The sequence below is a fragment of the Stegodyphus dumicola genome, chromosome 1 (assembly GCF_044657685.1).
Source record: "Stegodyphus dumicola isolate Sdum_Otavi_A_Nest chromosome 1, ASM4465768v1".
Lineage (NCBI taxonomy): Eukaryota > Metazoa > Arthropoda > Arachnida > Araneae > Eresidae > Stegodyphus > Stegodyphus dumicola.
The window spans coordinates 145,049,667-145,077,662 of NC_140768.1; the positions used below are offsets into that span (position 1 = coordinate 145,049,667).

Here is a 27,996-nt window from a genome sequence, read left to right on the forward strand (position 1 = left end):
TGGTTTGTCAAGAGTATGATGATAAGATTCTAGTGCCCTTATGATGATAAGATTCTAGTGCTTTAAAAGCTCATATTTGTTCTGTTGCATGAAAAGGCTTTCTGGGTGTTATTTTTTAGTTTTGTTGGATAGAATTTTGGTATAGAATATAAATTAAATGATAGTTTATTGACTGATTGCCTTTGGGCTGCCAGGATAATTGGCTCAGATTCCTTGGATTCTCAGAACAATTATTGAAATGGTTATGATGGCTAAAGTATATTACTTTGTGGTTTCTCAACACCCCCATTACTAATACGGAGTAGCGCTTTGAAGATTTTCTGAAATTTCATTTTGCTTACACAGAAAACAATAGAATTAAATAAAAGCATACCCATTATCTAGGGTAATTATTACATTTAATTTTTTTAATGTGCATAATTATTACCTTTTTTTAGTACATTTAAAAATTTTTTTTGCATTGCCCAGACGCTTGTTAATCATTATTGAGAATGGCTAAATCCATTTTTCATTTGATTGTCTTCACACTGAGGATGTTGCCCAGAATGGACCAGAAGAGGCAATCAATAGTAAATTAGAAAGGGTTATAGATGATAACAAAACACCTATGCCTTCTCCAGGATTTGAACATGCTCCTCTGGTGATATTGAAGTTGGTTGCATTAATCATTAAACCTAACACATCAGTGAATATCCTAGTTTTAAATATGATAGTGTGTCATCAATTAAAAGGACTTCAATATCCTATATTATATTCTCCAGACCTGAGGTCATTTGACTTTTTCCCAAACTAAAAGAACCATAAAGAAATTATGATGTTCATGGTAATTCACATTCATAAGTATATGTTCCTGTAGTATAATCTCCTAAATTTTTATCACCTTTTGCTTGATTATGTAGTCTATGGTTCTAGGCACTGCTTTCGTTCAGGCATTCAATGGTTTTGTTTTATGGGCTAATATCTGGAGAGTGTAGAAAATGTTTCAAAGGGGGGAAGGGGGTGTATGATCCAAATTGTCTCCAAACAAGATTTTACGAAAAATGTCAGTTTATATTTTGATCGATTTCTGGAAAATGTATTTAAAATTAATAATTATTGTTATATAATTAATCATTTATTTTCTTGATTTGTCTTATAAAAGGTGTAATAAATGTTTATGCTCGCAGTACATCAATCAAATATCTCCATATACAAAACGTTTTTTCTGACCACTTTTTTCTTTTAAAATAGAGATATGTTTTTATTTTTTTAAACAAAATGCATGTATAGCTTCCGCTTTTTATTTTAAAATGATAAACGTTCTTCGACCTTGAACTACACTCTTAGACAAAAAAACCAACGCACCGAGAAGATATAAAGCAAATTGGACACAAATTGATATGCATACAGGTTTCAACGGAAAATGCAAAATTTTACATTTTGGCTGCCAATGAATGAACGGTTGTCGCTACAGCGCATCTGATCTGCTCAATTGACAGGATATTTAAGAGGATAAATTACGATTCCAGGTTATAAACTCTTGACGAATTTCATTCTGTGTACTCTGGCAGACAGTAACTATGCTCGCATACAGGTGAGCGAATGATATGCACAGATGTCAGAATTTGGGAGAGGTCATGTAGTCGGGCGCAAAGAAGCCGGGCGAATAGCTTCACATTTGAGCAGGAGCGATGCCACTATTAGACGAAGTTGGCAGCAATGGGTGAACCATGGCCGCACACAGCGTCAAAAAGGCTTAGAGGAATTTCTATTTCAAGTCTAGAGCCCCCAAATTTCTGCAGTAGCTAGCTTGTAAGGATTATGTTAATTTTATTAATAGTTAAATTTTGAGTTAAACTTCCTTTCCTATCGCTTCTTAACTTCAACTTAGCACTTCCGGTCAGAATAGTTTTAGAATCACGTCTGAATACTAATGAGGAAGACCGGTATATAACCGCAAAGTTTTACTGTCTGAGAGAGAGAGATACCAAGATTCTGGTTAGTACGCATCCAGCTTTTTCGGCTACTCTTTCTTAAGCTATAGTTACGCTCGGCCGTACTTTAGGCCCTTGATAACTTCGCAGTCAATTAGCGTTAAGGGACCAACTAAATTAAAATCTTAATAGCTTCGGCTATATCTCTTTAGTTAAGATTAGTTTAGTTTAATTCTTAGTTTCTTAAGTTCACGACCAAGTGTCGGCTTTATTGTACAACTTCAAGATGAAGTTCTGTTAAATCTTATTTGAATAATAAAGGATTATTTTACCCTTCTATGTTGTTCTTTCCTGTCACGCAAACTCAAGCGATTATTCGTTTATCAGTTCTTAAGATTCTTCACTTTCAACGTTAACTTAGAATTACGCAGTGGAGAATCCTACAAGCTTTATACAAAAATGCAACTCCCATTTCCCTATCACCAGTGCAGGATTTATGTATAAGCTACACAAGCTATAGTTTAGATCCCCCCAAAATTTAAAATATAGCATAACAGACTTATAAAGAGCCCCAGTTTTCAAATAGCTTAGGACCTCATGAAGTTTAAATCCAGCCCTACCTATCACTAATAGTTGCAGAGATTTTCCATTTTTAATTGTATGTAATTGCTTTTAATGACTTTTTATTTCTTCAATAACTTCTCTTTCCACAACTGTCACAAATTATTTTTTATTTAGACCATGTCAATGCCAAGGAAAAAACTTAGCGGTTATCAGAATCGGAAAAGAAAACTAGAGCAAGAAAAAGAAGCTCAGAACTCCAGAATAAGAATGGAATTATATTTAATAAACAAATCGCAAAAAGAAAAACCAGAAGTTAAAAAGGATGAAGAACTAAAATCAGATTCAAATTGTATTTCTATTGCTGCTAAACGTTTATGCGATAACACATCACAACAAATAAAATACTCTCAAGATGATGAAGTTGGGGGCCCAAGTACATCAGAAGTCCCAAATCCATACCCATTACTAATAAGTACAGAAAATGCAACATAAACGCTCACTGCAATTCCGGACTTTCTGGAGTTCAAAGATGTTGCTTATTTAAAATTCTCTAATAATCTTCCAATAATATCGAACCATCTTCGTGCTGAAATAATTGTTCGTGGATGCCGCGTATTTCAAAACGAATCCAGTCGAAATGCAAGAGCAACATCAACTAATCGTTTAATGTCAAAATCTTGGTTTTTTTCGACGAATCGGTAATGAAGAAGGAACTAAAATAAACTGATCTTGGTTATTATATTCACCAAAAAATAATGCAGCGTACTGATTTGTTGTTTACTGTTTGTCACATCAAACTCCGGTACACAATCACCTTTTGCAACAGCATCTGGTTTTAATAAATGGAGAAAAAAAGATAAATTGATTAGCCATGAAAGAAGTCAAATTCATTAAAAATCGTTTACAATGTGGAAAGAAGCAGAAAGAAGATTAATTAATAAAATGGGAATAATCATTAGAAGCAAATATACAGTCTGAAAAAGAACGGTGGCGAAACATATTGCAACGGATATTAGCTTATATGAAGTATATGATTATACGAATTCTTCCTCTACGTGGTCACGTTGAAATTCACGCTTCAAGACGGTACAAATGTTGGAAACTTATTATCTTTACTTAAACTTGTAGCTCAGCTTGATCCACTGCTAGCTACTCATCTAAAAAATGTCATAGAAATGCCAAGAACTGTCTCATACTTATCACCACAAATCTAAAATGAATTTATTCATCTTTTGTCATCCATAGTTTGAAATTAATTAATAAGTGGCATCAAAAGAAATAAATATTACGGACTTTTATTTGATTCGACTCCTGATATTACTCATCGAGAACAAATGTCGCAAGTCATTAGGTATGTAGATATTGATTTTACCAACAGAAACGTTTCCATCAAAGAATCTTTTTAAGATTTATTGAAATATATGCTAAAGATGCAGCCTTAATTGAAAATACAATTTTAGAAAAATTAAATTCCGATCAGATTTCATTAACGAATTGTAGATTACAATGTTATGATAATGCTGCCGTGATGTCAGGTCACATATCTGGCGTTCAACAAAGAATTATGGAAAAAAATAATAAAGCATTATTTGTAAATTGTGATAACCACTCATTAAATTTAGTAGGAGTCACTGCAGCTAAGCAAGATCCAATCGTTATAACATGCTTTGGAATAATTGAAAACATATGTCTCTTTTTCTCACGTTCAACATTACGATGGGAACTATTAAAAAATGCTTTAAAGAAAACTGTTAAACATGAAACTGAAACACGATGTAGCGCCAAAGCAGAAGCGGTTAGCATTATTGTTGGAGGACTGGAAGAATTAGTAGAATTAGTAGAAAAACTAGCAGAGGGTACTACTACCACAAGTGACACCAGAAGTGAAGCTTCACTTTTATTGCAAAATATGCTGAATTTTAGTTTTATAACTTTAGTTCATTTCTGGCATAAAATCTTGAGGAGAATTGATCGTGTGCAGCTTAGGTTACAAAATCCTGAAATGAATTTTAGAGAAGCGTTCTTGATCGTCTGCAGCAGGAAATAAATAAGCGACCTAAGTGATCTTAACTCCAAATTTGGATTTTTACTGGATGTTGAAAATTTATTAAACAAGGGTAATGTTGATAATGATCTTGAAAAGAATTGTAAAAATTTGGGTGAATTTTATAATGCAAATTTTAATGGAACAGAACTCTATGTCGAAATATGTGATTGCAAGATGTTACTCACCAGTAGAAAAAGTTAACCTAAAAACTCCATTACAGCTTCTTACCATTATAACATCGTATGGAGAAGATGTTTTTCCAAACCTGAGAGTCGCTCTACAAATACTCCTTACTATTTCAGTATCAATTGCTAGCTGTGAACATTCGTTCAGCAAAGTAAAATTAATTTTGACACATCTACGATCAACGATGGGACAAGATCGCCTAAGTGACCTAGCATTTTTAAGTGTAGAAAGAAAAAAATTTTAAATGATCGACTTTAATGAAGTAATTGATAAATTTGCTTCATCAAAGGCAAGAAAAATATATACATAATAATTAATTGTATTCATTTATTATAATATAATATTATATTATTATTAAATATAGCGACCTTATATATATTAACTTTTAAATTGTTTGAAAATTGTACTTTAAAAAAAAATTAATTATGTTAAATAAATAACATCTTTAACTTATTCTAGATGACCGTATGTCCGATTTTTCTACTGACCGACAGATTTCCGAATCCAATTCCAGTCTTGGTTTTTTTAACAAGATTCTTTTGCCTCAAATTTAATTTTTTTTTGGCTAAATTATCTCAAGCCTAACCTGAGCCTGTGTCCCTATATATCTCGAAAAACAGAACAGTATTTTGTTAGAAGAGTACTTGCAGTGACTATTCGTAATATATTATAGAATGTTTTAAGCTAGGTACTGTAACCTTTTATTTTTGAATTATATTCTTATTACGAGTATATTCTATATGTTTTTAGGGGGGGCGCCAGAAAGGTATCGTGCCCTGGGCGCCAGTTATGCTAGCTACGCCACTGACTTCAACTGTTATTTGGAAATTATTAATGTTCCATTTGGCCAAGGGTTTGGCTCCAGAGCTTCATATTTTCTAAAACTATAAACTTTAAAGAGCTATTTTCTTGATTAAAATACCAAAATGCAACTTAGCCAAGATAATCATGTTTAATGTTTTTCCATTCATTTCTTTTTGTTTATTTGTGTACATATATTTATATTTATAATTTCACCATCAACTGTAATGTATGGTATTGTATTTGTAATGTCATTGTCATCAGCAACTGTATCTCCCGTACCACAAATTCTCTATGCCCTAATAATTAACGTTTCAATTAACACCGATGCCTGGCGTAAGTACGCCCTGTGGAGGTGTTCATCTCAAGATGATTAGTGTGAAGGAGCAACACCAGTTCTGCCAATGGCAATGTGTTGGTGCTTCCCACACTTAGTCCTGTCCTGTCCTGGTACTTTACTTGGATTTTTGTTTTTTGTTTTTTTGTACTGGCTTAGTTTCTTGGACATAATTCAAGGGGTACATATGCACGTCATATACACCCTTAATTTTCACAATTATTGGTCATAAATGTGTACTTTCAATTACAAAAATGTTTTAAGTAATGGAAATATTCATCCTTTGGCATTTTTAAATTAAAAAAAAAAAAATTAGTTTTGTAAAATTTATGAAATTTTATTTTTATATGGTCCATCCATCCCTAAACTTTTGAAGTAAATATAATGCTGATTATAAAAAGTAAAATACAAAACATGTGACTCTTGCTTGACAAAAATGCACCAAAATATAAAGATTATAAAGTTGGAAATTAAATTTAGGGGCTGTGTACAAACTGAAGAGTAAAATGTTTGCATTTGTATGTAACAAATTAAATGTCAGTATAGAAAAAGGTTTCTTGATATTAATAAAGTGTTTCTGTGCATAGTGCCATGAAAAATATTGATCAATATAATGTTTTTCACAGAATTTTATAGAATTTGTGTTCTAGAAAACATACAAGCTTCAACATAGTTGGTACATACCCAGCTGGAACATTATTTGCACAAATTAGAAATGAAAAATATTTCTAGTTTATTGAATTTTTAGTTTGGTCATTATGATTCTAAAGTAATAGAACTTCAGGAGGGTATTAATAATATATTTTTAGTGTTTGAAAACTTATAAATTACTCGTGTAAAAATTTTTCAACTTACCAGTTCTAATAAAATTATAAATTATAGAATGTTAGATTCTAGTAAATCATAAAAGAATATCAACGAAAGGTATTTGAGAAGAAACTATGTACCTACAGTTTATGTAATTTATTTATTAACCAACCAATCAAGGCCGATTGCAAATACCATCAAATACCCAAACTTTTTTAATTATCTCCATCAATTTTTGTCATATGCGAGTCAGATTTTTAGCCCAAAGAGTGTTTAACCTAGAAGGGCTATTAATTTTGTTTTGGGATTTTGCATTGAGAACTTTAAATGTCCGTTTCACTTTTCAAATTTTTGCTACTAAATATTATTGCTCTGCGCTATATTTAAAGAAGTTAAATGATGAAAATTCTACATAAATGTATGTATGTTTCTCGCATTGTGATAAAATAATGGTACCTAGAGCCATCAAATTGTGAATAAAGTAATCCTCCACCGAATATGGGCATCTGGAAGCCCTAATTTGGAATTTGTTTTATTATCTATTTCATATTTTGTAACACTTGAACGAATTTTTGATTAACAAACTCGATCATTTAAAAGCGAGCAATGGTAACACCATACAGCAAAAAAAAAACAATTTATTTCCTGTGTGCAAGACTTATTGGAAATTCTAAAGATATGCTCATTTTAAAATTATTTTGTGATATTGCTGTTGAATTGAATTTTATGGTTTAAGTGCGAAGAACATGATATTTAATAAATAAAGGTTACACACAAAACATTAAAAATGGTCTCTTTGGGCATAATGTAAAATCTGAAAGTTTTCAGATTTTTTTTTTTTTAAATTTTATAAATGGTCATTTTTATCCATCACTTTTAACAGCCGTATTACTCAGTTACAGTGTTATAGTAATTATCAAAAAATTAAAGAACACAGACAAAAGAAAAGTAGAAACAAATAGGAGACAGAGTCCCTCCCCCCTTCAGATTTTTTTCTTTTTTTTTCATTGATGAATATAAACTTTTCGAAATATAAGGGTAAGGATGAGAGACTTTATGCCCATGGTGTATGTTTATTTTGTAGTATTTCACAAAATATTCTAGGACATGTATATGGCCTTTTTGGGCAGATGCGAAGAGGATGCAATTCCAGAAAATTGTCGATGTTACTTATGGATACCATACTTTATTATTAGTGTGGTGCTGAAAAATGCAGTATAGAACACTATATAGAGATGTCAAATATCATTCCACCTTCTCTGTTGTAACGTGCAAAGTCGTTCAACTTTAATATACAGGGTGCAGCTAGGGAATTTTCTTATTTGAAACACGTGCCATCTAGCGACATTTATTCCGAGAAGGGTAGGGTGGCGCTCATTGAAAAGAGCAGTGTCTAAAGTTTTTTGTCAATTAGGTTTAGTACTGATCATGCTGTAGACGAGACAGGGGAACATGTCTGCCGTGGAGTCGTACTTTTCAATCAGGGGCATAGCTAGAGGGGGGCAAGGGGGGCATCTGTTCTCGGGCGCAGAATCCAAGGGGCGCCAAACTGATGTTACGACATTTTAGAATTGAATGTTTTCCATCCTTGGCAAGCAGTAGGGGGTGCGAAATCTTCAGTTGTCCCTGGGCGCTGAAAACCCTACCTACGACTCTGTTTTCAACGTACTGCATTTTCGTCCATATAAATTGGCAGTGGTGCAAAAACTTAATCCACGCGATTTTCTTTTGCAAAAAAATGCATGCGAAGCCGTTCTTGACAATATGCCTCATGATGCCCTTGTGTTGTTTAGCGATGAGGCTCATTTTCATCTTTCTGGTTGCTTGAAAAACAAAACATATGTGATACTGGAGTGGTAGGAATCCCCAAGAACATCATGAGCAGCCCCTCCATACAGACTGTGTGACTGTTTGGTGTGCATTGTCCAGAATAGGCATCATTGGACCATGGTTTTTTTTGAAGAGCATTTTCCTGAACACCTTATTTCCTTGCGAGGTGATCATCAGTGGCCAGCTCGTTTGTCTGATTTAGCCCCGTATGATTTCTTTTTGTGGGGCTATCTGAAATCTCTTATCTTCCAAAGACTCTGGCTCAACTGAAGAACAATATTCAAGCTTCTATGGACAACATACCCGTTGATATGCTGGTAAAAGTTGAAAGAAACTTCAAAATTCGACTATCTTAATGCATTGACCAGAATGGAGGCCACCTTAATGATATTATTTTTAAACCATAAATAATAATAATAATAATAATAATAATAAAAACTTTAGGTGTCTCTTTATAACTTGGAAAAATATTAAACTGATATCACTTATACTATTTTTGTTATTCATTTTTAAAATAAGGTTTCCCTGCCGCACCCTGTACTTAGATGCTGATTTCTTAAAAAACGACTTTGCTGATGCATCCTTCCATTTATATAGTAGAAAATATAGAAAGGGGATCTATTAGAACAAAGCAACTGACTGTATTCTACATTTACAATAAGTAACAATAAGTAATACAATAAGTATTTTATTACTTATACAAATGTTGGCATTTCTGTATATATCCTATCCTACTACTGTAGTTAATTATTTTGAAGATATCTTTTAGAAATATTTATTAATATTAAATTTTTATTATATCTCTGAATAGTTGTTAAAACATTTCAGGGAAAAGTTGGTGAAGCATGGAAAGATGAAGAGGTTGTAGCCGAAGCAACCAATGTAGACGTATGGATTGCAAAGAATGTCATCACCCTGTTAGATGAAGACTGTAGTATTCCATTTATTGTGCGGTACAGGAAAGAAATGACTGGAGGATTACAGGCAGAGAAACTGCGAGAAATACAAGCATCTTATGATGAAGTGAAGTAAAGTTGTTTGAAATTTCTAATCATTGTGCAGATAATCTTTGTTTTGTTACCTATGGTGGCGTCTGTTCTAGTGAAGAGTTTATATGCAAGTTTCAGTTTACAAAACTCAGTCTTTATGATTCTAATATATTTTGCATATTATAATGAATTACTGTATGAATTGAAGAATATGAAATTTGTATGACTCTTATGTAATTTACATAGATCATATACATGAGTAAGTACTTCTCACTGTAAAAAATCAACTTAAGATTTTTTCATAGATTATTTTGGGAATTTTAAAGCACAGATATTGTTTTTTTTTTTTAACATCCTTTTGTTGTTTAGTTATAATCTGAAAGATCAGATTGCCAATTTTTTAATTTTATGAATTTATTTTTTAATTCATCTGTTTGGGGGAAGACATTATTGTAGCTTATCTGTGATGTTATGAGTGATTGTTTTAGAAGGAATATTAGGCTTTTTTGAGCTTTATTATAATGAAATTCTGCTTATGATTGCAAGGAAAGTGCATATTTAAATGTGCATTATATTCACATTAAGCAAGATTTTTTAAATAATTTTAGTAAGCTGTTACATATTTAGTATAATTATTGTATGTTTTTATATAGAATGAGTCATGCGAATTTGTTGTTATTAATGTGCTAATCTATATTTAATTTGTTATTATTAATCTGTTAATATATATTTAATATGTTATTATGTATTATTGTTAAATATTTTTATTTTCTTAATGTTGTTTGACATTATAATTAATATTCATAATTCTTAATATTGTTGTTCGTTTCTAAACATTTCAGGATAGTCCATAAAAAAGTTGAAAATATTTTAAAAAGTGTGAAAGATGAAAGACTAGATGAAAATCTTGTTGCTTCCTTTTTAAGTGCCAAAACCCTTGAGGAAGTGGAACTTCTGGTTTGTTTTAATTTATTTAAATGTAAATTCTTCTACCAAAGTTTCAGAATGCAAAATGTTTTGAACAATTTTTTTAACTTTATAGTTTTGTATTCTTGGTAACATAAATTAAAGAGCTCTAGAAAGACTGTAGAGGAATTATCCTCTGGTCTTATGTAACAGACAAACTCAGAAGAAGGGTGTAAATGACCATTTATTCAATCACAAAGAATTTACAGACGACCACACTTGGGTTTACATGATCCAACACTTTTAGCTTAACTTAAGCAAGTGATGTTGAACTTAAAAAAAATTCAATTAAACTAGCCTAACAGCTTACAGGAAAATTTAAACGCACAGGAATGCTGATGGGATAGATGCTGGTGGGAAAGCCTATTGGCTAAAATCACTCAAGGTAACAACATGGCCTTTAAGCAGGCATAACACACTCTAAAAACAATTCCTGATATCTTTGCTTAAATAGCACTTTCTCCCAGGAAAGTGTGGGTGAAAAGAAGAGCAATAGGAAAGTTGCTTTAGTTAAAAATTAATTATTAATCAAAATAAATAAATAAATCTGCACAACTTTCATTTGAAAGAACAACAGTCATGATAAATCTTTTGTTGGGGGAAAAAAATTGGGGGGATTTTAAAACCAGTTGAATGTTCTATATTCAGTGCATGCATGGACAAAATACAATACATAATATACACTTTACTTTTGTAATTTTTAAGCCTATTATTATTATCATTACCCCAGAAGGGCTATTAATTTCATTTGGTATTTTGCGTCGAGAACTTTAAATGTCTGTTTCACTTTTCAAATTGTTGACTCTTATGACACCAAATGTTATTGCCCTGTGTTGTATTTAAATAAATTAAATAATGAAAAATCTGCATAAATGTATATATGTTTCTCATATTGTGATAAAACAATGGTAACTAGAGCCATCAAATGATGAATAATGTAATTCTTCACCGAATATGGGCATCTGGAAGCCTAAATTTGAAATTTGTTTCATTATCGATTTCATATTTTGTATAACGAATTTTTGATTAACAAACTCAAGGATTTCAAAGCGAGCAATGGCAAAGCTGTATTGAGGGAAAAAAACATTTTTTATCTCTAGCATATGAGACCATGTATCAGAAATCCTAAAGATATGCTCATTTTAAAATTATTTTTCAATGTTGCTTTTGAATTGAATTTTATAGTTTAAGTGCAAAGAACATGATATTTAATAAATAAAGGTAACACACAAAATGTTGAAAAAATACCCCTTCGAGTGTAATGTAAAATCTGAAAGCTTTCACATTTATTTATTTATTTTTTGTTTATTTGGTTCATTTTTTGTTGTTGATACAATGATTCTTGAAGACTGTTTTTTGAGTTGATGGATTTTCTTGTAAACGGCACACTGCAAAATTACATTCTGTCTTATATATTTGTCAAAGCTTTTTCTGTGTAAAAGGAATGCATGGCAGGTTTCCCTGTGTTAGTTTTTCTCAAATACTTTTGGCTCATAGTGTCACTGGTGCATCAGAAGTTTTCCACTGTGCCCCAAAGAAAACAAGAAAACGTTATCAGGACTTGTATTCCTCTTGATTTGCTTTGGGAAAGTGAATGGTCCTGAATAAGAACTGGGACCTTACTCAAGCTATGTTCAGGAAGGTGTGAAATAGACAACACAAGCAGGAAGGGTATACGAAACCCTTTATTTTCTATCTTTACAGTATTCCCGAACTTCGGGATACAGAGACCAACCACTTGTGGTCTGAAGGTAAGAATATAAAAACTGCTAACTAAAACTCTAACTAAAAACTAACTTTGAATTAGTATACAAGTGCCTAGCACTAAGCTTGGCCTTTATTTATGTAGTACGCCGAGCTGCTAAAACTACGATACGTCTGCAATTATCAAGAGGGCTAAACCTCTGGCCTTGATGGCAACCAGCAACAGAGTGAACACTCGTAAAACTACAGTGGCAAGCGGCTTGCTTCCTATAACTCCTTCCTCTCTCTTGCTTGGCAAAAAGCCACAACTTAAGTACTTGGCGTTAGAAAGACAATTTGCATAAATAAGTTAAAGCTTTTAAATCTGGCCGGAAGTAGAAAATAAGAAGTGATAGTAAAGATTTAAAATAAAATAAACATTATTAAAACTTAGGATCCTTACATACTTCCCGCCAGAGTTAATTAGTTTGAAACTGAGGTCTAAAACGAACTTGTTGAAAATTTTTAGCTCTAAATCTAACACGAGGCCAATCTTTTACAAACATTTCTCACTAGAAACTATCTAATCTAGAAATTAAAAGTCGTTTTTACATGATCAGCTCCATGGAGAAATAATTTTCATCTGTACTGCATCTATAAACAGGAGTTTCTTAGTTGAATCTGGTTCCTTCCTGAGATCTGGAAGGAAAACTAGTTTAATGAACTGTTAAACAATCAAATGGCAAGTAACATGAATACTTATATTTCTCTTTTAAAATTCTTATTTCATTCATGCCATTATTTAATTATCTCCCCGTGCTCTCTGACATGTGTTGTAAAGAAAAACACCAAACAGCTGCGTGTCTATGTACAAGTGTTCAACACTACCGCCTGCAATCAAAACACTAACGTGTTAAAATTTAACATAACCAGACCTCAGAACACATCTTATATTCATCTATGAACCCTGAGATACTTTTCTCAAAAAGTGGCTAAGTCTGAAGTGTAGCGTCAGAGAGTCTAACTACATTCATTCAACCCTTAGCACATATTCACAATAATTTGCTCTTTTTACAGTCATATGAATAAGTTAAAATTTTGGTATTACTCTAACATTTTCACTTTAAATATAGCACAGTATTTCTTAACTTTTAAGATAACAGTTCACATTGTACATAAGGACATATTAACATGCCGTTAATTTTACAGATTTTAAAACATACATTAGTAGTACAATGTTTATTAACTTCGATTTTTCTTCCAAGCAAGTGCTAATTCTTTTACATTTAGATACTACATTTCAAAAGTCCTTCAGACTAAAATTCTTTTCTTTACAGAATCTTTTAAATAAAATTTTATACAATAATTTTACAATTTTAAGGTACCTTTCTCAAAGATTACCAATGCTTTTACAATACTCAAGTATTTACACATTCCTATTATACAATAATTTTAGGTTTACTCGCGAGTAATTGAAAAACATAGTAACAAAATAGGTAAAACTCATTTCTCGCCTTTTTGGCAATAAAGGTAGGCCTCACATAAGGTAACACTTCTTAAATTCTGCCACTTGCAGTAAGAATGAAAAATTAACTTAAAGTTTCAAAGTAACATAAAGTTTTACTTATCTTTGTGATATTCAGACATCCTTTTTGTTGCCCAGTCCTGGAAAGTGGCGAAGACTATCGTCTGTTTTATCCTCCTTCTTGTGAGGGTTCGCCCTTCGGTTCCTTCCACCATGAGCTTTCTTTTTCTTCCAGTTCGGTCGCCCGTAAAGAATTTCTTTTTAACATCTGCTTGAACTCCCGGCCGTTTGATGGCAGGTGGTCTTGGCGGAACCGGGACAACTCTGTCTTGTTGTTGCCTGGATCTCGTTGCTGGCTGTTCAAACTTTTCTTGCTTCCTTGCATCTGCAGCTGGTTTTCCTTCGTCAATTCGTTGACATTTGCTGCGTAGACTCCTATCCGATGGGTAGATCTTCCATTTTGGAGCTGTGTTATGGTTGCTTCCATTTCTCCTGGCTCTCTTTGCATTAGTCGAACTTCTCCCTTCTTCATTCTGGGGGTGGTCGTGCCCTCTCTTTTCTGGTCGGTGGAACGGCTTCTTTTTCTTGTTACCTTCAGTTTTCCAACGGCAAACTTTCTTTTCAATCGCACCTGTCTACTCATGGCTTGCCCTTGTGATTGTCGTTGTGCCACCTCTGGAGATTGTGCCTGACGTGTCACCTCTGGAGATTGTGCCTGACGTGTCACCTCTGGAGATTGTGCCTGCCGTGCCGGATCCTGCAAAAGATCTTTAAATATTGGCATTTTATTACGATTATAGAATGGTTTTATCTGGTCAATGTTTGCGGTGCAGGTTTCACCATTCCTGGCTTTTAACACCACTACAGCCTGATTTACTTTTTCTATGATATATGGTCCTTCAAATCGTGGATAAAATTTGGCAGTTTTATCTTCTGGTGCTGAAGAAAGTGAATGCTTAATTTTTAACACTTCATCCCCTACTTTATACGTTACTCCCCGTCGTTTCATATCGTAATACAGCTTCTGTTTTCTTTGTACTACTTCAGTGTTCTTCTTTGCTTCTTTTATTAGTTTTTCTATATCCCCCATTTTAAATTCTGGGGCTCTTTGTTGCACATAAAACAATTTATCTAACGGTGTTATAATCTTTCTGCCTAGAAATAACTCAGCAGGAGTTTTGCCCGTTGTATCATGTTTTGCGGTCCTAAGGGCGAAAGCAAATTCATTGACATAGTTATCCCAGCTTTTATGAAAATTTTTAACATAACTACGGATAATTTTCACTATATTTCTATTGACCCGTTCCGCTATATTTGATTGCGGCCAATACGGGACCATTTTTAAATGACGTATGCCCAGTTTTTGGCACTTGTCTTCAAATATATTACTTACAAATTGAGGACCGTTATCCGATATAACTTTTAGGGGCACCCCATATTTTAAAATATATTTATTTAAAATAGAATCAGTAACTAATTTCGCGGAGGCTCGTTTTAAGGGAACAATTTCGATCCACTTGCTAAAATGAACAACCATAACAAGGAGATACCGACTTTTATTTAACTGACTTTTCGCGAAAGGGCCCAATAAATCGATGCCAATTATTTCATTTGGAAATTCTGATTTAATGCTATTTAGAAACCCGGCCGGGCGGAAATTAACATAATTAACTGCTTGACATGTTGGACAGGACTGGACATACGCCCTTGTTAACTTTTGCAGCTCAGGAAAATAAACTGCTTCGCGTACGCGTTGGATGGTTTTTCGAATACCACCATGATAAGCTAAAGGCGAGTTGCAACTCCTGCAGTATATTTAATCTAAGACTAGATGGGATAAAAGGTCGAAATTCGTGGTTTTTGTATAAAATAATAGGCCATCTATTAGTTCGTAATGGGCCACCCTATTTCTTATCGCCACAATATCTTGGTGGCTAAAATTTTCAGGATCTTTTAAATAATCATAAATATTTTTAAATTCCAGATCCTTACCCAGTTCGGTTATTACAGTTTCTCGGGAATGTATCGTACATGCTGTGAGCATTGCCATTTTTACAGTACTACCTTCTTCATCTATTTTTATTCTGGATAGGGCATCTGCTATGATATTTTCCTTTCTGGGGATGTGTTTGATTACCAAATTATACTCCTGTAACTTAAGTGCCCATCTTATTAACCTTGGGGATAAATTTTTCCCTGAGTACAATCTAGTTACCGCCGCATGATCAGAATACACTGTTACTGGCGCACTTCCAAAATAGACTCGGAACTTTTGCACTGCTAACATAACTGCAAGTGCCTCTCTCTCAGTCGCGGAATAATTTCTTTGAGTTTCATTTGAAGTTCTACTAAAAAATGCTACAGGCTGCTGATTTTGCGAAAGTACTGCTCCTATTGCATAATCCGAAGCATCCGCTGAAATTTCTAAATTCTCCTCGTTTTCAGGAAATTTCAAAACAGGGCCTTTCGTTAACGCTTGCTTTAATTTTTCAAACGCACTATTGGCTTCGGCGGTCCACGAGAATCTTGCCTTTTTCCTTTTTAGTTTTAACAATGGTTCAGCAATAGCTGCAAAGTCTTTTATAAAGGACCTATAATATGAACAAAGTCCTAGAAAAGAAGACAGCTTCCTCGCCGTATTTGGCGGCGGATACTTTTGAATAGTGATTACTTTTGATTTGTTCGTCTCGATTCCTTTCTGAGATATTTTGTAACCTAAGTATTTTAATTTAGGGGCTGTAAATTTGCACTTTTCGACATTAGACCGGCCTCATTTAATAATGAAATACCTCTCTCAAATCTTTTATATGTTGATCCAAATTATCACTAGTAATAATGATATCGTCTAAATAGATAAATGTGGTCTTTCCTAGAACAGGCCTTAGCACAATGTCCATACATCGCGGAAATATTGCCGGTGCCCCTGAAAGGCCAGACGGCATACGCAAGAATGCATAAGTGCCAGACTTGGTTATAAAAGCAGTCTTAGGCACATCTTCTGGTTTTACACCGATTTGAAAATAGCCAGTTGTTAGGTCTAACATGGTCATGTATTTCGTAGAAGTTATGTTCCTTAAAATTTTTTCAATAATAGGTAACGGATATACCAGATATTTAGAAATAGAGTTTAATCTACGATAGTCAAATACGAAACGCCACCGTTTCGAATGTGTTACCGGATAATCGTTATTTTTCTTACATAACACAACCGGGCTAGCATAACTACTTGAGATGGGCGTTATGATCTTTTTACATAACATATCTCGAATGTGCCACTCTATAATTTTTTCTTTATTTTTATCATACCGATACGGCTTGTGGCGAACTGGCAGTGAATCTCCCATGTCGATATCATGTGTCATTACTTGAGTAAATCCGGGAATATCACTAAATAACGAAGCAAATTCACTTACCACTTGGCGAATTTTTTGTTGCTCTCCCGTAGGCAGATGGTTGAAATTTAACGTGGGTGGTTCCCTTCTTTCGTCGAGAACTGGTTTCATGGTCAGCTTAAGGGACGCTTGGTTAAAATCCAGCGTTGCTTCTGCCTCTGAAAGAAAATCTATCTGTAAAATTACATGTGCTTGTAGATTTTTTACGATAAAAAACATGATCTTTACTTGCTCGTCCTTAATACGAATATAGAGTGGTATTTTACCTATGCATTTGCATCTTCCCCCCTGCGCAGCTAACACTGTCGTATTATCTGAATTATGTATTCTGTATCTACGGAAGTATTTCCTAAAAAAATCTTCTGCCACACAGGAACACTGCGCGCCTGTATCCAGGAGTGCGGTGGTTGGGATATTGTTCACCAAAACTTCAATCTTTGGAAGAATCAAATTTTTCACAATAACTGTCTTTAACTTGAAGGAAGAGGGGTTTTCTTGGCCTTCGGATTTCCGCACCCTCCGGTCAGTAGAAATCCGTTTTAGTTTAAATCTTCTTTCTTCCTTTCCATGCCTTCCTTCTTTTTCCGCTGGCCTTCAGACTTTTCTTCTGGCTTACTATTGAACTGTCGACGTTCGCTGGTTGTTTTTGGATAATCAGGTTTCCTTGACCACTGATTCGACTTGCTTCCGTAGCTGTGTTCTTGCCTTTGCTGTGGTCTTGGCGCACCAAATTGGCTTCGTTGCTCATACTGGCGTCTTCTTTCAATGTCCGCCGTTCTTCTACTTTCAAACTGGATTGCTAGCTCAAATAACTTTTGCAGTGTAGTCGGGTCCCTTAATTCAATAAAGTCTTGTACTTGGGGAAGTAACCTAGGCAAAATTACTTGGATTATCTGAGGATCCGGCTGGCTTCCATATGAGACTTTATATACGTGTATTTTTCTTAAAATAAAGTTTGAGAGATTTTCAATTCGTTGCTGGTATATGCTGAAGAGTTCCGCTTCCAATTTTGCACGATTTCTTATGACAGAGAAAGCTTTTATTAAGGCAGTCTTGAAATTTTCATAAGTATAGGTGAGACTTCCCACTTGACCCAAGAGGTTTCTTCCTATGCATTTAAACCAAGTAAGCACTTGGCCCCTCAAAGTGCTGTTAGCTAAGGTGACTTTTTGGAACTCATGGACTGGATATAGCATGAAGTGGTCATCAAATTTTTCCAAAAAACTGGTTACCGGTGAGTTTCCATCAAAGGTTGCTGCTGGTTTCATCGATGCGCGCATGGTCTGGACGATGTAACCAAATCCTTCCAGGGCGACAGCAAGCATTCTGGATTCTGAGCCGCTGCTGCATTCACCTCAGGTTCTTCTTGAAACTCGGCCATGGTTATTCTTTTTCGGGCTTCACTATCAGGACTTGTATTCCTCTTGATTTGCTTTGGGAACATGAATGGTCCTGAATAAGAACAGGGAGCTTACTCAAGCTATGATCAGGAAGGTGTGAAATAGACAACACAAGCAGGAAGGGTATACGAAACCCTTTATTTTCTATCCTTACAGGTATTCCCGAACTTCGGGATACAGAGACCAACCACTTGTGGTCTGAACGTAAGAATATAAAAACTACTAACTCTAACTAAAAACTAACTTTGAATTAGTATACAAGTGCCTAGCACTAAGATTGGCCTTTATTTAAAGAAAGGTACGTATGTAGTACGCCGAGCTGCTAAAACTAAGATATGTCTGCAGTTATCAAAAGGGCTAAACCTCTGGCCTTGACGGCAACCAGCAACAGAGTGAACACTCGTAAAACTACAGTGGCAAGCAGCTTGCTTCCTATAACTCCTTCCTCTCTCTTGCTTGGCAAAAAGCCACAACTTAAGTACTTGGCGTTAGAAAGACAATTTGCATAAATAGATTAAAGCTTTTAATTCTGGCCGGAAGTAGAAAATAAGAAGTGATAGTAAAGATTTAAAATAAAATAAACGTTAGTAAAACTTAAGATCCTTACAACGTAAGCCTGCCTAATAATTACAGCATGCAGTTCATAGGGATGTATTGGTTAACCCCTTCGCGCCGACTGTCACGTCTACGTGCCAGCAACAAACACACTCACTTCCCGGCCGACACGCAGGCGTGCCAGAGCATTTTCCCGTTCGCTACCGACTGTCACGTATTTGTGCCAGTGTCCTGGAAGGTTTTTCAAACTATAATTTCTGCCACAAGATGGCACTGTATGCCCATATGGTTTCAGATACATGTACATTAGACCTTCTACTCGATATGAGAGAAGCATTACTCACATACACATGTTTTTGATTATATAAACAAAAGGGGAAATAAATGTTTCCGAATGGCGTGATTTATGACGTCTCTTTAAATCGCACTTTATTCGCACATGGTAGTTGTTTATTTAACTAGAGAAGCTTTATTTGCACTAAAGCGTTGGGTATTTCAGTTTGCAGTTCAGTTTTTAGAAAATAATTAGATCTTGTTAGATGTGAATTCTTTCTTTTTTTACCGTTGTAATGTCGAAGCGTCAAAAATGTTTAACAGAGCATGAAATAGCGGAAATGATGCAAAATATTTCAGATATTGATTCTGAAATTCTGATATTGATTCTGAAATATTAACCGAAAGACATTTTCCAAAACTTTGTTCAGAAGAGACTGATAAGAAAATGAGACGACGATGCTTCGTTTGTTCACATTCCCAGAAAAATCCTCCAAAACGGCAAATGAGTTATTACGAGTGCAAGGAATGTAACGTAGGACTGTGTGTAGATCCCTGTTTTGAAATTTTTAATACGAAAAGAGAATTTTAAATAATATATTTTGTTTTCAGATGTATAATGTTAAAAGTCATAAAATGGTGAGTAATGAAAATAAAATGTGCAAAATATGCATTTAAACAAGTAATAAGGTAATTAAAGTATATAGTATAAAAATATCTATAAAGCATAAGCCGTTTAAATACTCTATAGAGCATTATTAAACAATGTGTTGATACTTCGGAAATTTCATGGATTTAGGCTTAGTAGCAAAAAAGCCCCCGGCCCTGGACAGACGCTCGCGTAAGACACTGCCGGCCTCCGCGATAAGCTTGCGTTTGCGCTACCTGGCTCGAAGGGGTTAAATTAAAGATAAATAACACAGATGTTTCAAATGAAGGAAAAATTAAATTTAAATTGTGCTAAATAAATGCATATTTTGAATAAACATACCTCTAAGTAAATGAATTGCACTTAATAGGTATGATGAATCTTTTTTAGATGCTTATTTATTTGAAGTCTTGGAATCGCACTTCACATAGTTGCCTCCTTTTATGTTTCATGTTGATTTTCCTTAATATGCTTGTTTTTTTATCACAGGGATAACGGAAACCTCAGCTTTTCATGAACAGAATGCTACACTTATATTATTCATATTTTAATTATATCTGAAAGTCTGTATATCAAATATCAGCTATTTGCAGCTGTAAAATTTTACCTTCAGTATATTGTTGCAAGGCAGATTAAAAAAAAAAGATTTCATTTTATAAATTGAATTTAGAGGGAACTCTGGCATTTTAAATTGATAGACCTTTGGCTCAGCCTTGAATCTCTCAATTTTTCAGTGTTTTTTTCTTTGACAGTAATTTACAAAGTAGCTGTAAGCTGATAGGTACTTTTCAAAAACAGTAGTTTCTGTTAGATCTTTTTTTTTTTCATAGTCTGAAACTCCAACAAAGAATAGGTTTCGCACAGTCCTTAAAAGTACGTAAAAGTCATTAGGTTACTTTGTAATGATTTTTGGTCTGTGAAAGTCCGTACTTTTGGCCAAAATTTGCAAATGGTCTATAATTTTGCTTTGTTGACATTTCCATCCCTTTTCTGCAACTGTCATTCGTAATGTGAATTAATATTTCTAGATGGTTATATAGAGTTCAATCTATGTGGCTGGCAATAGAGCCATTGCAGATTGTTATTGTAAGCAACAAGGCATAATCTGCAGCCATAGAATGAAAGTTTCAGTATGTGTGATTGGTTGTGCGCCCACTTCTCAAAGCAGATATTTTCAACAAGAATACTGTCTCTCTTTATTTAAAGATAGTTGTTGGACTTTGAGCTTACAACCATGCTTCGATCTACTGTGGTGAAAATTTGACCTTCAGAAAAGTTTAGAGTAAATTTCATGGAGGTAATGCTTCCACTCACCATCAGTCATCATCCATCAGTGAGTTCAGAAATTCTTTAGAGATGTTAACAAAAGACATGAATAGAACTCTTAAAAAGGTGAAGAATATTCTGAAAAATCTACAAGTATTAAAACAATTTAAATCTGGAGAGGGCAACCTATTTCTACAAAGAGTTGCCTTTGCTTCATCACTAGAAATAGTGGAAACCATATAGAACATGCCTTTTAAGAAGAAATGACCAGTCAAATTAAAAATAATACCCCCCTTTTCAAAAAAAGTGTTCAGAATATCTGAAAAAGTTTCAGGTTAAAAAGATAAATATATTGAGTGTGATGGATTTTTTTTGGTCTTTTAAAATATGATTGATTTAACATCTTTTTATAAACTAGCTTAATAAATTTTATGAGTTACTATCTGTTATTATAAATTGGGAAATTTCCTTAGACTGTGATTAAATAATTATACAAGTAATTAAAAAAATCAAAGCATTTTTTAGTAGTTATTATGTAAATCTTCTTTAAAATATGTTTGACAATTATAAGTGTCAAATATAAGTTTTTTGAAAAATTATGTTTGTATTTTAATGCTAACTACTTGAAAAGTTGTAGAGAGTTAGTTTTATTTTCAAACTGCTTTTATGTAAAATGACCAGATACTTGCAACTTGATGCATTCGTATAGGTTAGCCAAAATTCATCGATCATTTAATCATCTCATCTTTGATGTTTGATGACCTCATCTTTGATGACCATGCAGTGTTTGAATTACTATCGCAAGAAAGGATAAGTGCCGTCCCTCTGATGGAGATTCAAGGGTCTTTTACTATTCAGAAACTTCTTGAGAGAACTTTCAGCTCAATAGTATTTTAAGTGCCCGCATAGTACAAAGATACTAACAAACATCCATGCCATCTCCTAAATGCCCAAAACTACAGCATTCTGCACTCCTACTATTAAGCCATCACAGTGGTACTTTCAAGCTTATTTTTATAGTTATGTTAAATATTAGGTTGTGTTTAACAATATCCAGTCTATACTTATTTATTTATTTTAGTTCTTAAACCAGTACTGCAAGCGTGAAAGCAACTGCACATATAATTTCTCCAATTCTGTTTACTGAGAGGCCCTTAATTTTTTTTATGGGTGGACCTTAAAATCCTTAATTTATCTTTTAAAGATCCTTTAAAGAAATGTGTATGAATCATGAAGACAACATTCTAAAACTATATGGACTGTGCATTGTTTTTAAAAAGTACTGGAATAATAGATGGGCCCAAAGCTCTGCTGTATACAGTTTGGTAACCATTATAGTATATTTTGAATTAATCAAGTTTCTTCAGCTCTAAAATGCCATTGATTATCAAGCACATTCTTTTAATTTCAATACCACTAGCAGAATATAAAACTTTGATTCTAGGCAAATAAACTAAATAAAACAAAACACATCTAGAAATTTTTTTTAACATTTTACTTCAGCTTATTGCAGTATATTTGTTTTAAGTTAGTGATTTGTAAAAGTTAATTATCTGAGAATTATCAGTGATTCAGTAATTAAGGGTTCAGTAAAGTAATTAGTAATTGCCTCAGAATAATCAGCAGTAATTACTGATCTGTGATTCTAAGGGGCATCCAATTTTTTAGTGTCTTTTATGTGGAAAACGAAATGTGCCTTAGAATTAAAGAAATATGTGTCACTTATTTTGCATTTAAAATATTAATAACTTTTACATTAATTTAATAAGCAACTTTTACATTTATTTAATAACTTCTACATTTATTATTACCATTACAGAGTAAGAATATACCTGTTTAGAAGTGAAAAAAATATGATCTTGAAACCAAAGCTTATCTATGCACTATTTTTAAAAGAGATTATTCTTAACTATGTCAAATGATAATTTATCGCCATATAATTCTTTTGGAATTTCAAGAAAATGAAAAGAAACCTAAAATATATAAATACGCTCTCTTTTTATCTGCAACTTTAAAAATTTTAAAAATAAAGTTATATTTTCTTTTAGTATGCACCTTTCAAACCAGGAAATAAGAAAACTTTGGCTGAAAGGTCAAAGAAGCTGGGTTTGGAACCTATAGCTCTGCAGATTCTTGAAATGAAGACTTCTCTTTCAAATGCTAAGTTATCATCTTTTGTTAAATCTCAGAAAGGTAAATGTTTAATTTGTATTTCATGTTCTTAATTTAAAGCTGTTTGGCTTAATTAATCTAAAGTCTTTCTGTGTAAATCTAAAGCATTTTTGTATGCATCTAGATTACTAAACTAAAAAATATACAATAAATTTCATAAACATGAATTCTATGTTTTAAATAACTTAATGCTATCGTTCATTTACATGGCATAAGAAAATGTCTTTTGGAAAAGCAAATAATTTAAACTGTTTTTTAACAAAAATGAATTTAGAACTGTTTGCTACAGTTGTTTACTGAATTTAAATGTATGAAATGAATTTAGTAAATGAAAAGAAAAATGAAATGAACGATAGCATTAATTGATTAAAACTTAGAATTCAGGTTTATGAAATGTATTGCATATTTTGTAGTCCCTTTGAAATGAAATATTAAAAGTGATTTTCAGCCTTTAAGTGTTACGTAATTTTTGAATAGAAATTTATTTTTTTGCATCTTAATTTTCCAGTTATATACAGTCAAAATTCGTTAATCCGGACTCGTTGGGACTTCGGCAATTCCGGATTATCGATTTTTCCGGATTATAGATCATCAGTTTAAATCTCGTAAGATGGCATGCAGAAATTCTAAAATTAAAAATATGAAACCATAATTTATGAAATAAAGAACAATTATGATCTAAAGGGTATCAAAATTTACAAAAAAAAAAAAGCTTAATATTTATTTGTTTACTTTATTAAACATTTCTTTCAATGTAGTTGTTTAAGTTGCTTTGTTTTATGTGATAATACTTTCTCTTTAATTTTATAAACAGACATAATTTCTTGTTCAGTTACAAAGTTCCGCTGTTCAAGTCCCGTAATTGCTGTGCCGAGAATACCGACTAACTTGTCAATCGAAATTTTTTCGTTTTCACTAACCTCTCTGTCACCTTCTTCATGTCTTTATCCATTTTTTATCCATTTGTGATAAGATTTTCGTAGCTTTTTGGTAAGCCGCTTAGTAAGAGCGCTGCAATGTGACTGTCCTTTATTTCTTCACCGATTTCGAGCATTTTGTTGACATGTTCTTCAAGTTTGTATTCATTTTCTGCTTTTAACGTATACAGCTTTCTCAGAAGGTAAAGTTTACTGGAAAGATTCTTTCTTTCATGTATTTTCTTTAATTCATTCCATATTTCTTTGGCTGTCGTTTTATTTCATATGTGTATGATTTGGTTGTCTTCTACGAGTAAACTAATGGTAGCTTGTGCTTGTTCATCTCGTTTTCTCCATTCGACGTTTATTTCTTTTGGTGTATCATCTGCTATTAAATCCCATAAATTTTCCTTTTTCAGGATAATTTCAAATTTGTATTTCCATACTTGATAGTTGTTATTGTTTAGTTTCATGATCGAATGTTTATTTTCGCAGCTAGTAGCCATTTCTAATTCTGTATTTCGAATGCGCAGTACACAACCATGCAGTTTTGTTTTGCTTTTGAAGATAGGCTTGGCTTTTCCTTTTTCAGATTATCCAGCGGTAATTTATGGCAAAGTATCTTTTCTGTTTTTTATTCTTGATAGCTTATCTCGATATATTTTATGCGTTTAGTTGAAGTAAACATACTGTCGGTCTCATAATCTATTGTTGAAGGTATTCGTGGTTCATTTTTGTTTACTGTTACAACTTCGCTAAATCAAGACGAGCAGATGAATAAAACAGAATTAAAGTTCTTACCTTAATAAAGTGTAATCCAAGCTGCGGATGTAAGGAACAGGATCATTATATTAGCAAACACAAAATAACATATTTATTAGGTATTAGAACAAAAAAATATCTAGCAATGATTACAAGTGTTGTTTACTGTCTATTGCATAATGCGAGAAGTGAGTCATACAAGAAGAGAATGTTTCGCCTTCGTTTTGGATCAAGTCCAATTTCAGTTAGCGGGGGTGAGGGGGAAATTAACGTCGGAGCGTGCAGCTTCATCGCTGTCATTATGAGTTGCTCCACAATCTCCCACTCGATGAGCTGTTCTGTCCGAAGTAAGGCCGATTCCTTTTAACAAAAGTTCCAGCTGTTGTCTGGGCAAAGGTTTCGTGAACATGTCTGCATACATCATTTTACTGTTGTAATGTTATAATTTAACAATCCCTTCATTTTGTAGATCACATACGTAGTGATATTTCACATCGATGTGTTTGGTGTAACTGCTTTCTTTTTCTTTTCTGGAAAGATTTATGCATGATATATTGTCCTCGAATACGATGTTAGCTTCTTGTTGAGCAAAACCTAAATCTCCCATCAGTTGTCTAATCCATTGTAGCTCCTGCAATGTTAAGGCTAGAGCGATGTATTCGGCTTCTGTCGAAGATAGGGCGACACAATTTTGTTTCTTGCTTCCCCATGATACCATACTGTTTCCTATTTGAAATATATATCCGGATGTGGATTTTCTGTCAGAGGTATCTCCTGCCCAATCAGCATCACTGTAAGCTTTGATGACTGGTGCACCATTGGATTTTTAGATGTAATTTGTAATTAATTTAAGCTCTCAGATATCGTATGATTTTAATGATACAGTTCCAGTCCGATGTTGATAGATTCTCTACTTTTCTGCTAAGTATTCCAACAGAATTTGCTATGTCAGGTCTTGATACTGTCGCTAAGTATAAAAGTACTCCCACTGCTTCCCTATACTTTCGATTATCGGGAAAAACGTCATCCTGGTTGTTTTGGTTCTTCGTAAAATTCGTAGTCATGGGTGTATAGTTTAGTTTCTTTGGTGACTATCCGTCAAATTTTTCGATCATACTCTTAATCTTGTTAGCTTGATGAAGTTTAAAGCTTCCGTCTTTTTCTCTTTTGATTTCAATTCCTAGATATGTAGACACTTCTCCAAGATTTCGAATGTTGAAATATTCTTTGAGAATTCGTTCAACTTCTTGAATTGAATCACAGTTGTCGCTTGCGACTAATATGTCATCAACGTAAATGATTATGTAAGTTCTTGCATTTTTCTTGATTAGTGTGAAGGAACATGGATCAGCCTTTCCTTGAACGTATCCTTGTTTGCGCAGGATTTCAGCTATCTTGTGATTCCAGTTTCTGGCTGCCTGTTCTAGTCCGTAGATACTTTTATTCAGTTTACAGACTTTATTTGCTTCTAAAGCAGAGATGTAGCCTTCTGGTTGCTTCATATATATATCTTCTTTCAGATCTCCATGTAGAAAAGCTGTTTTTACATCGAAGTGATTTACGTGCATTTTCTTTTGAGCTGCCTATTGCCAAAATAGTCCTTATTGTGGTATACTTTACGACTGGTGCGAAAGTTTCGTCGTAGTCGTGCCCAAATTTTTGGCAATATCCTTTAGCTACTAAACGAGCTTTATATCTGATAACATTCTGTGAAGCGTTGGATTTTGTTTTGAATGTCCATTTGTTTCCATTTGTTTTCTTTCCTTTTGGAAGATCGACTAGTTCCCATGTTTTGTTCCTCTTCAGTACTTCCATTTATTTCTTCTTTCGTAGATTTTAACCACAGTTCCTTTTCTTTGGTAGGAAAAGTTTGCAGTTCTTCCTAGTCTTTAGGAACTTTGATTTCTTCATTCTTAGCCATGTATGAGAATCTCTTTGGTGGGATTCCTTTAGTCGTTCTGTGGGATCTTCTCGGTAATAGGGGAATTTCTTCTGTTTCAATTACTTCCTCTGTAATAGCATTTGGACGTGGTTCTCTCAATTTATTTTCTTTAAAAGGCCATTCTATTTCCTCATGCTGATCATTTAATTGATGAGGCATTTCTTCTTTTTTGTTTTCATCGAATATTACGCTTCTTCTGATCACGACATTGTTTGCATGTGGCATGTAAATTCTATATCCTTTAGTACGGTCACTATATCCAACAAGAATTCCTTTTTCTGCTCTTTCATCTAGTTTGCTTCTTTTCTGCTTTGGAACTCGACAATAAGCTGTGCTGCCGAAAACTCTGATATGGCTTAGATTTGGCTTCTTATTATTTCATATGGTATTTTTTCAATTGATCTTGATGGTAGCCTGTTTTGTAGATAGGTGGCTGTCATTATGGCTTCACCCCAAAATTCTCTTTTGAGTCCTGAATCGAGTAGCAGGCATCTTGTCATTTCCATTAAGTATCGATTTTTTCTTTCTGCTCTACCGTTCTGTTGCGGTGAATATGCTACGGAGGTTTGATGTTTGATTCCCTCTTCCTTTAGATAGTCTTCAATCACTTTGCTTGTATATTCTCCTCCATTGTCTGTTCTTAAGACTTTTGGCTTCTTTCCAAATTTGTTCTTCGTCATGGTTACAAATTGTTTTAATTTGGAGAAAGCTTCATCTTTTGTAGCTAGCAGATAGATCGTTGTGTATCTTGAATGATCATCGATGAACGTTATGAAGTATTTCTTTCCTCCTAGTGATGTTGTACCGATTGGTCCACAAATATCTGAATGTATCAAGTCTAGAACTGATTTTGCTCTATAGTTGTTTAGCTTGGGATACGGCAATTCAGTCATTTTGCTTCTGATACAGCATTCGCATTCTTTTTCCTTTTTGGCTTCCCCATCAATCCTTATTCCGGTTGCCAGGTCATCATTCTTTAGCCTCTTGATTGCTTCATAATTTCTGTGTCCTAGCCTTTAT

At 33.7% G+C, this 27,996-nt stretch overlaps 1 protein-coding gene across 2 annotated transcripts in view; it reads left to right on the forward strand.

The window, feature by feature from the left end:
* LOC118180321 (S1 RNA-binding domain-containing protein 1-like) overlaps positions 1 to 27,996 on the forward strand; it is a 155,332-nt gene that overhangs the window by 41,420 nt on the left and 85,916 nt on the right. For both annotated transcript variants that reach the window (XM_085821568.1, XM_085821573.1), the window contains exons 6-8: positions 9,314 to 9,513; positions 10,317 to 10,431; positions 23,232 to 23,376. In XM_085821568.1, the coding sequence (XP_085677694.1) occupies positions 9,314 to 9,513; positions 10,317 to 10,431; positions 23,232 to 23,376 (460 nt within the window). The remainder of the gene's footprint in view (positions 1 to 9,313; positions 9,514 to 10,316; positions 10,432 to 23,231; positions 23,377 to 27,996) is intronic.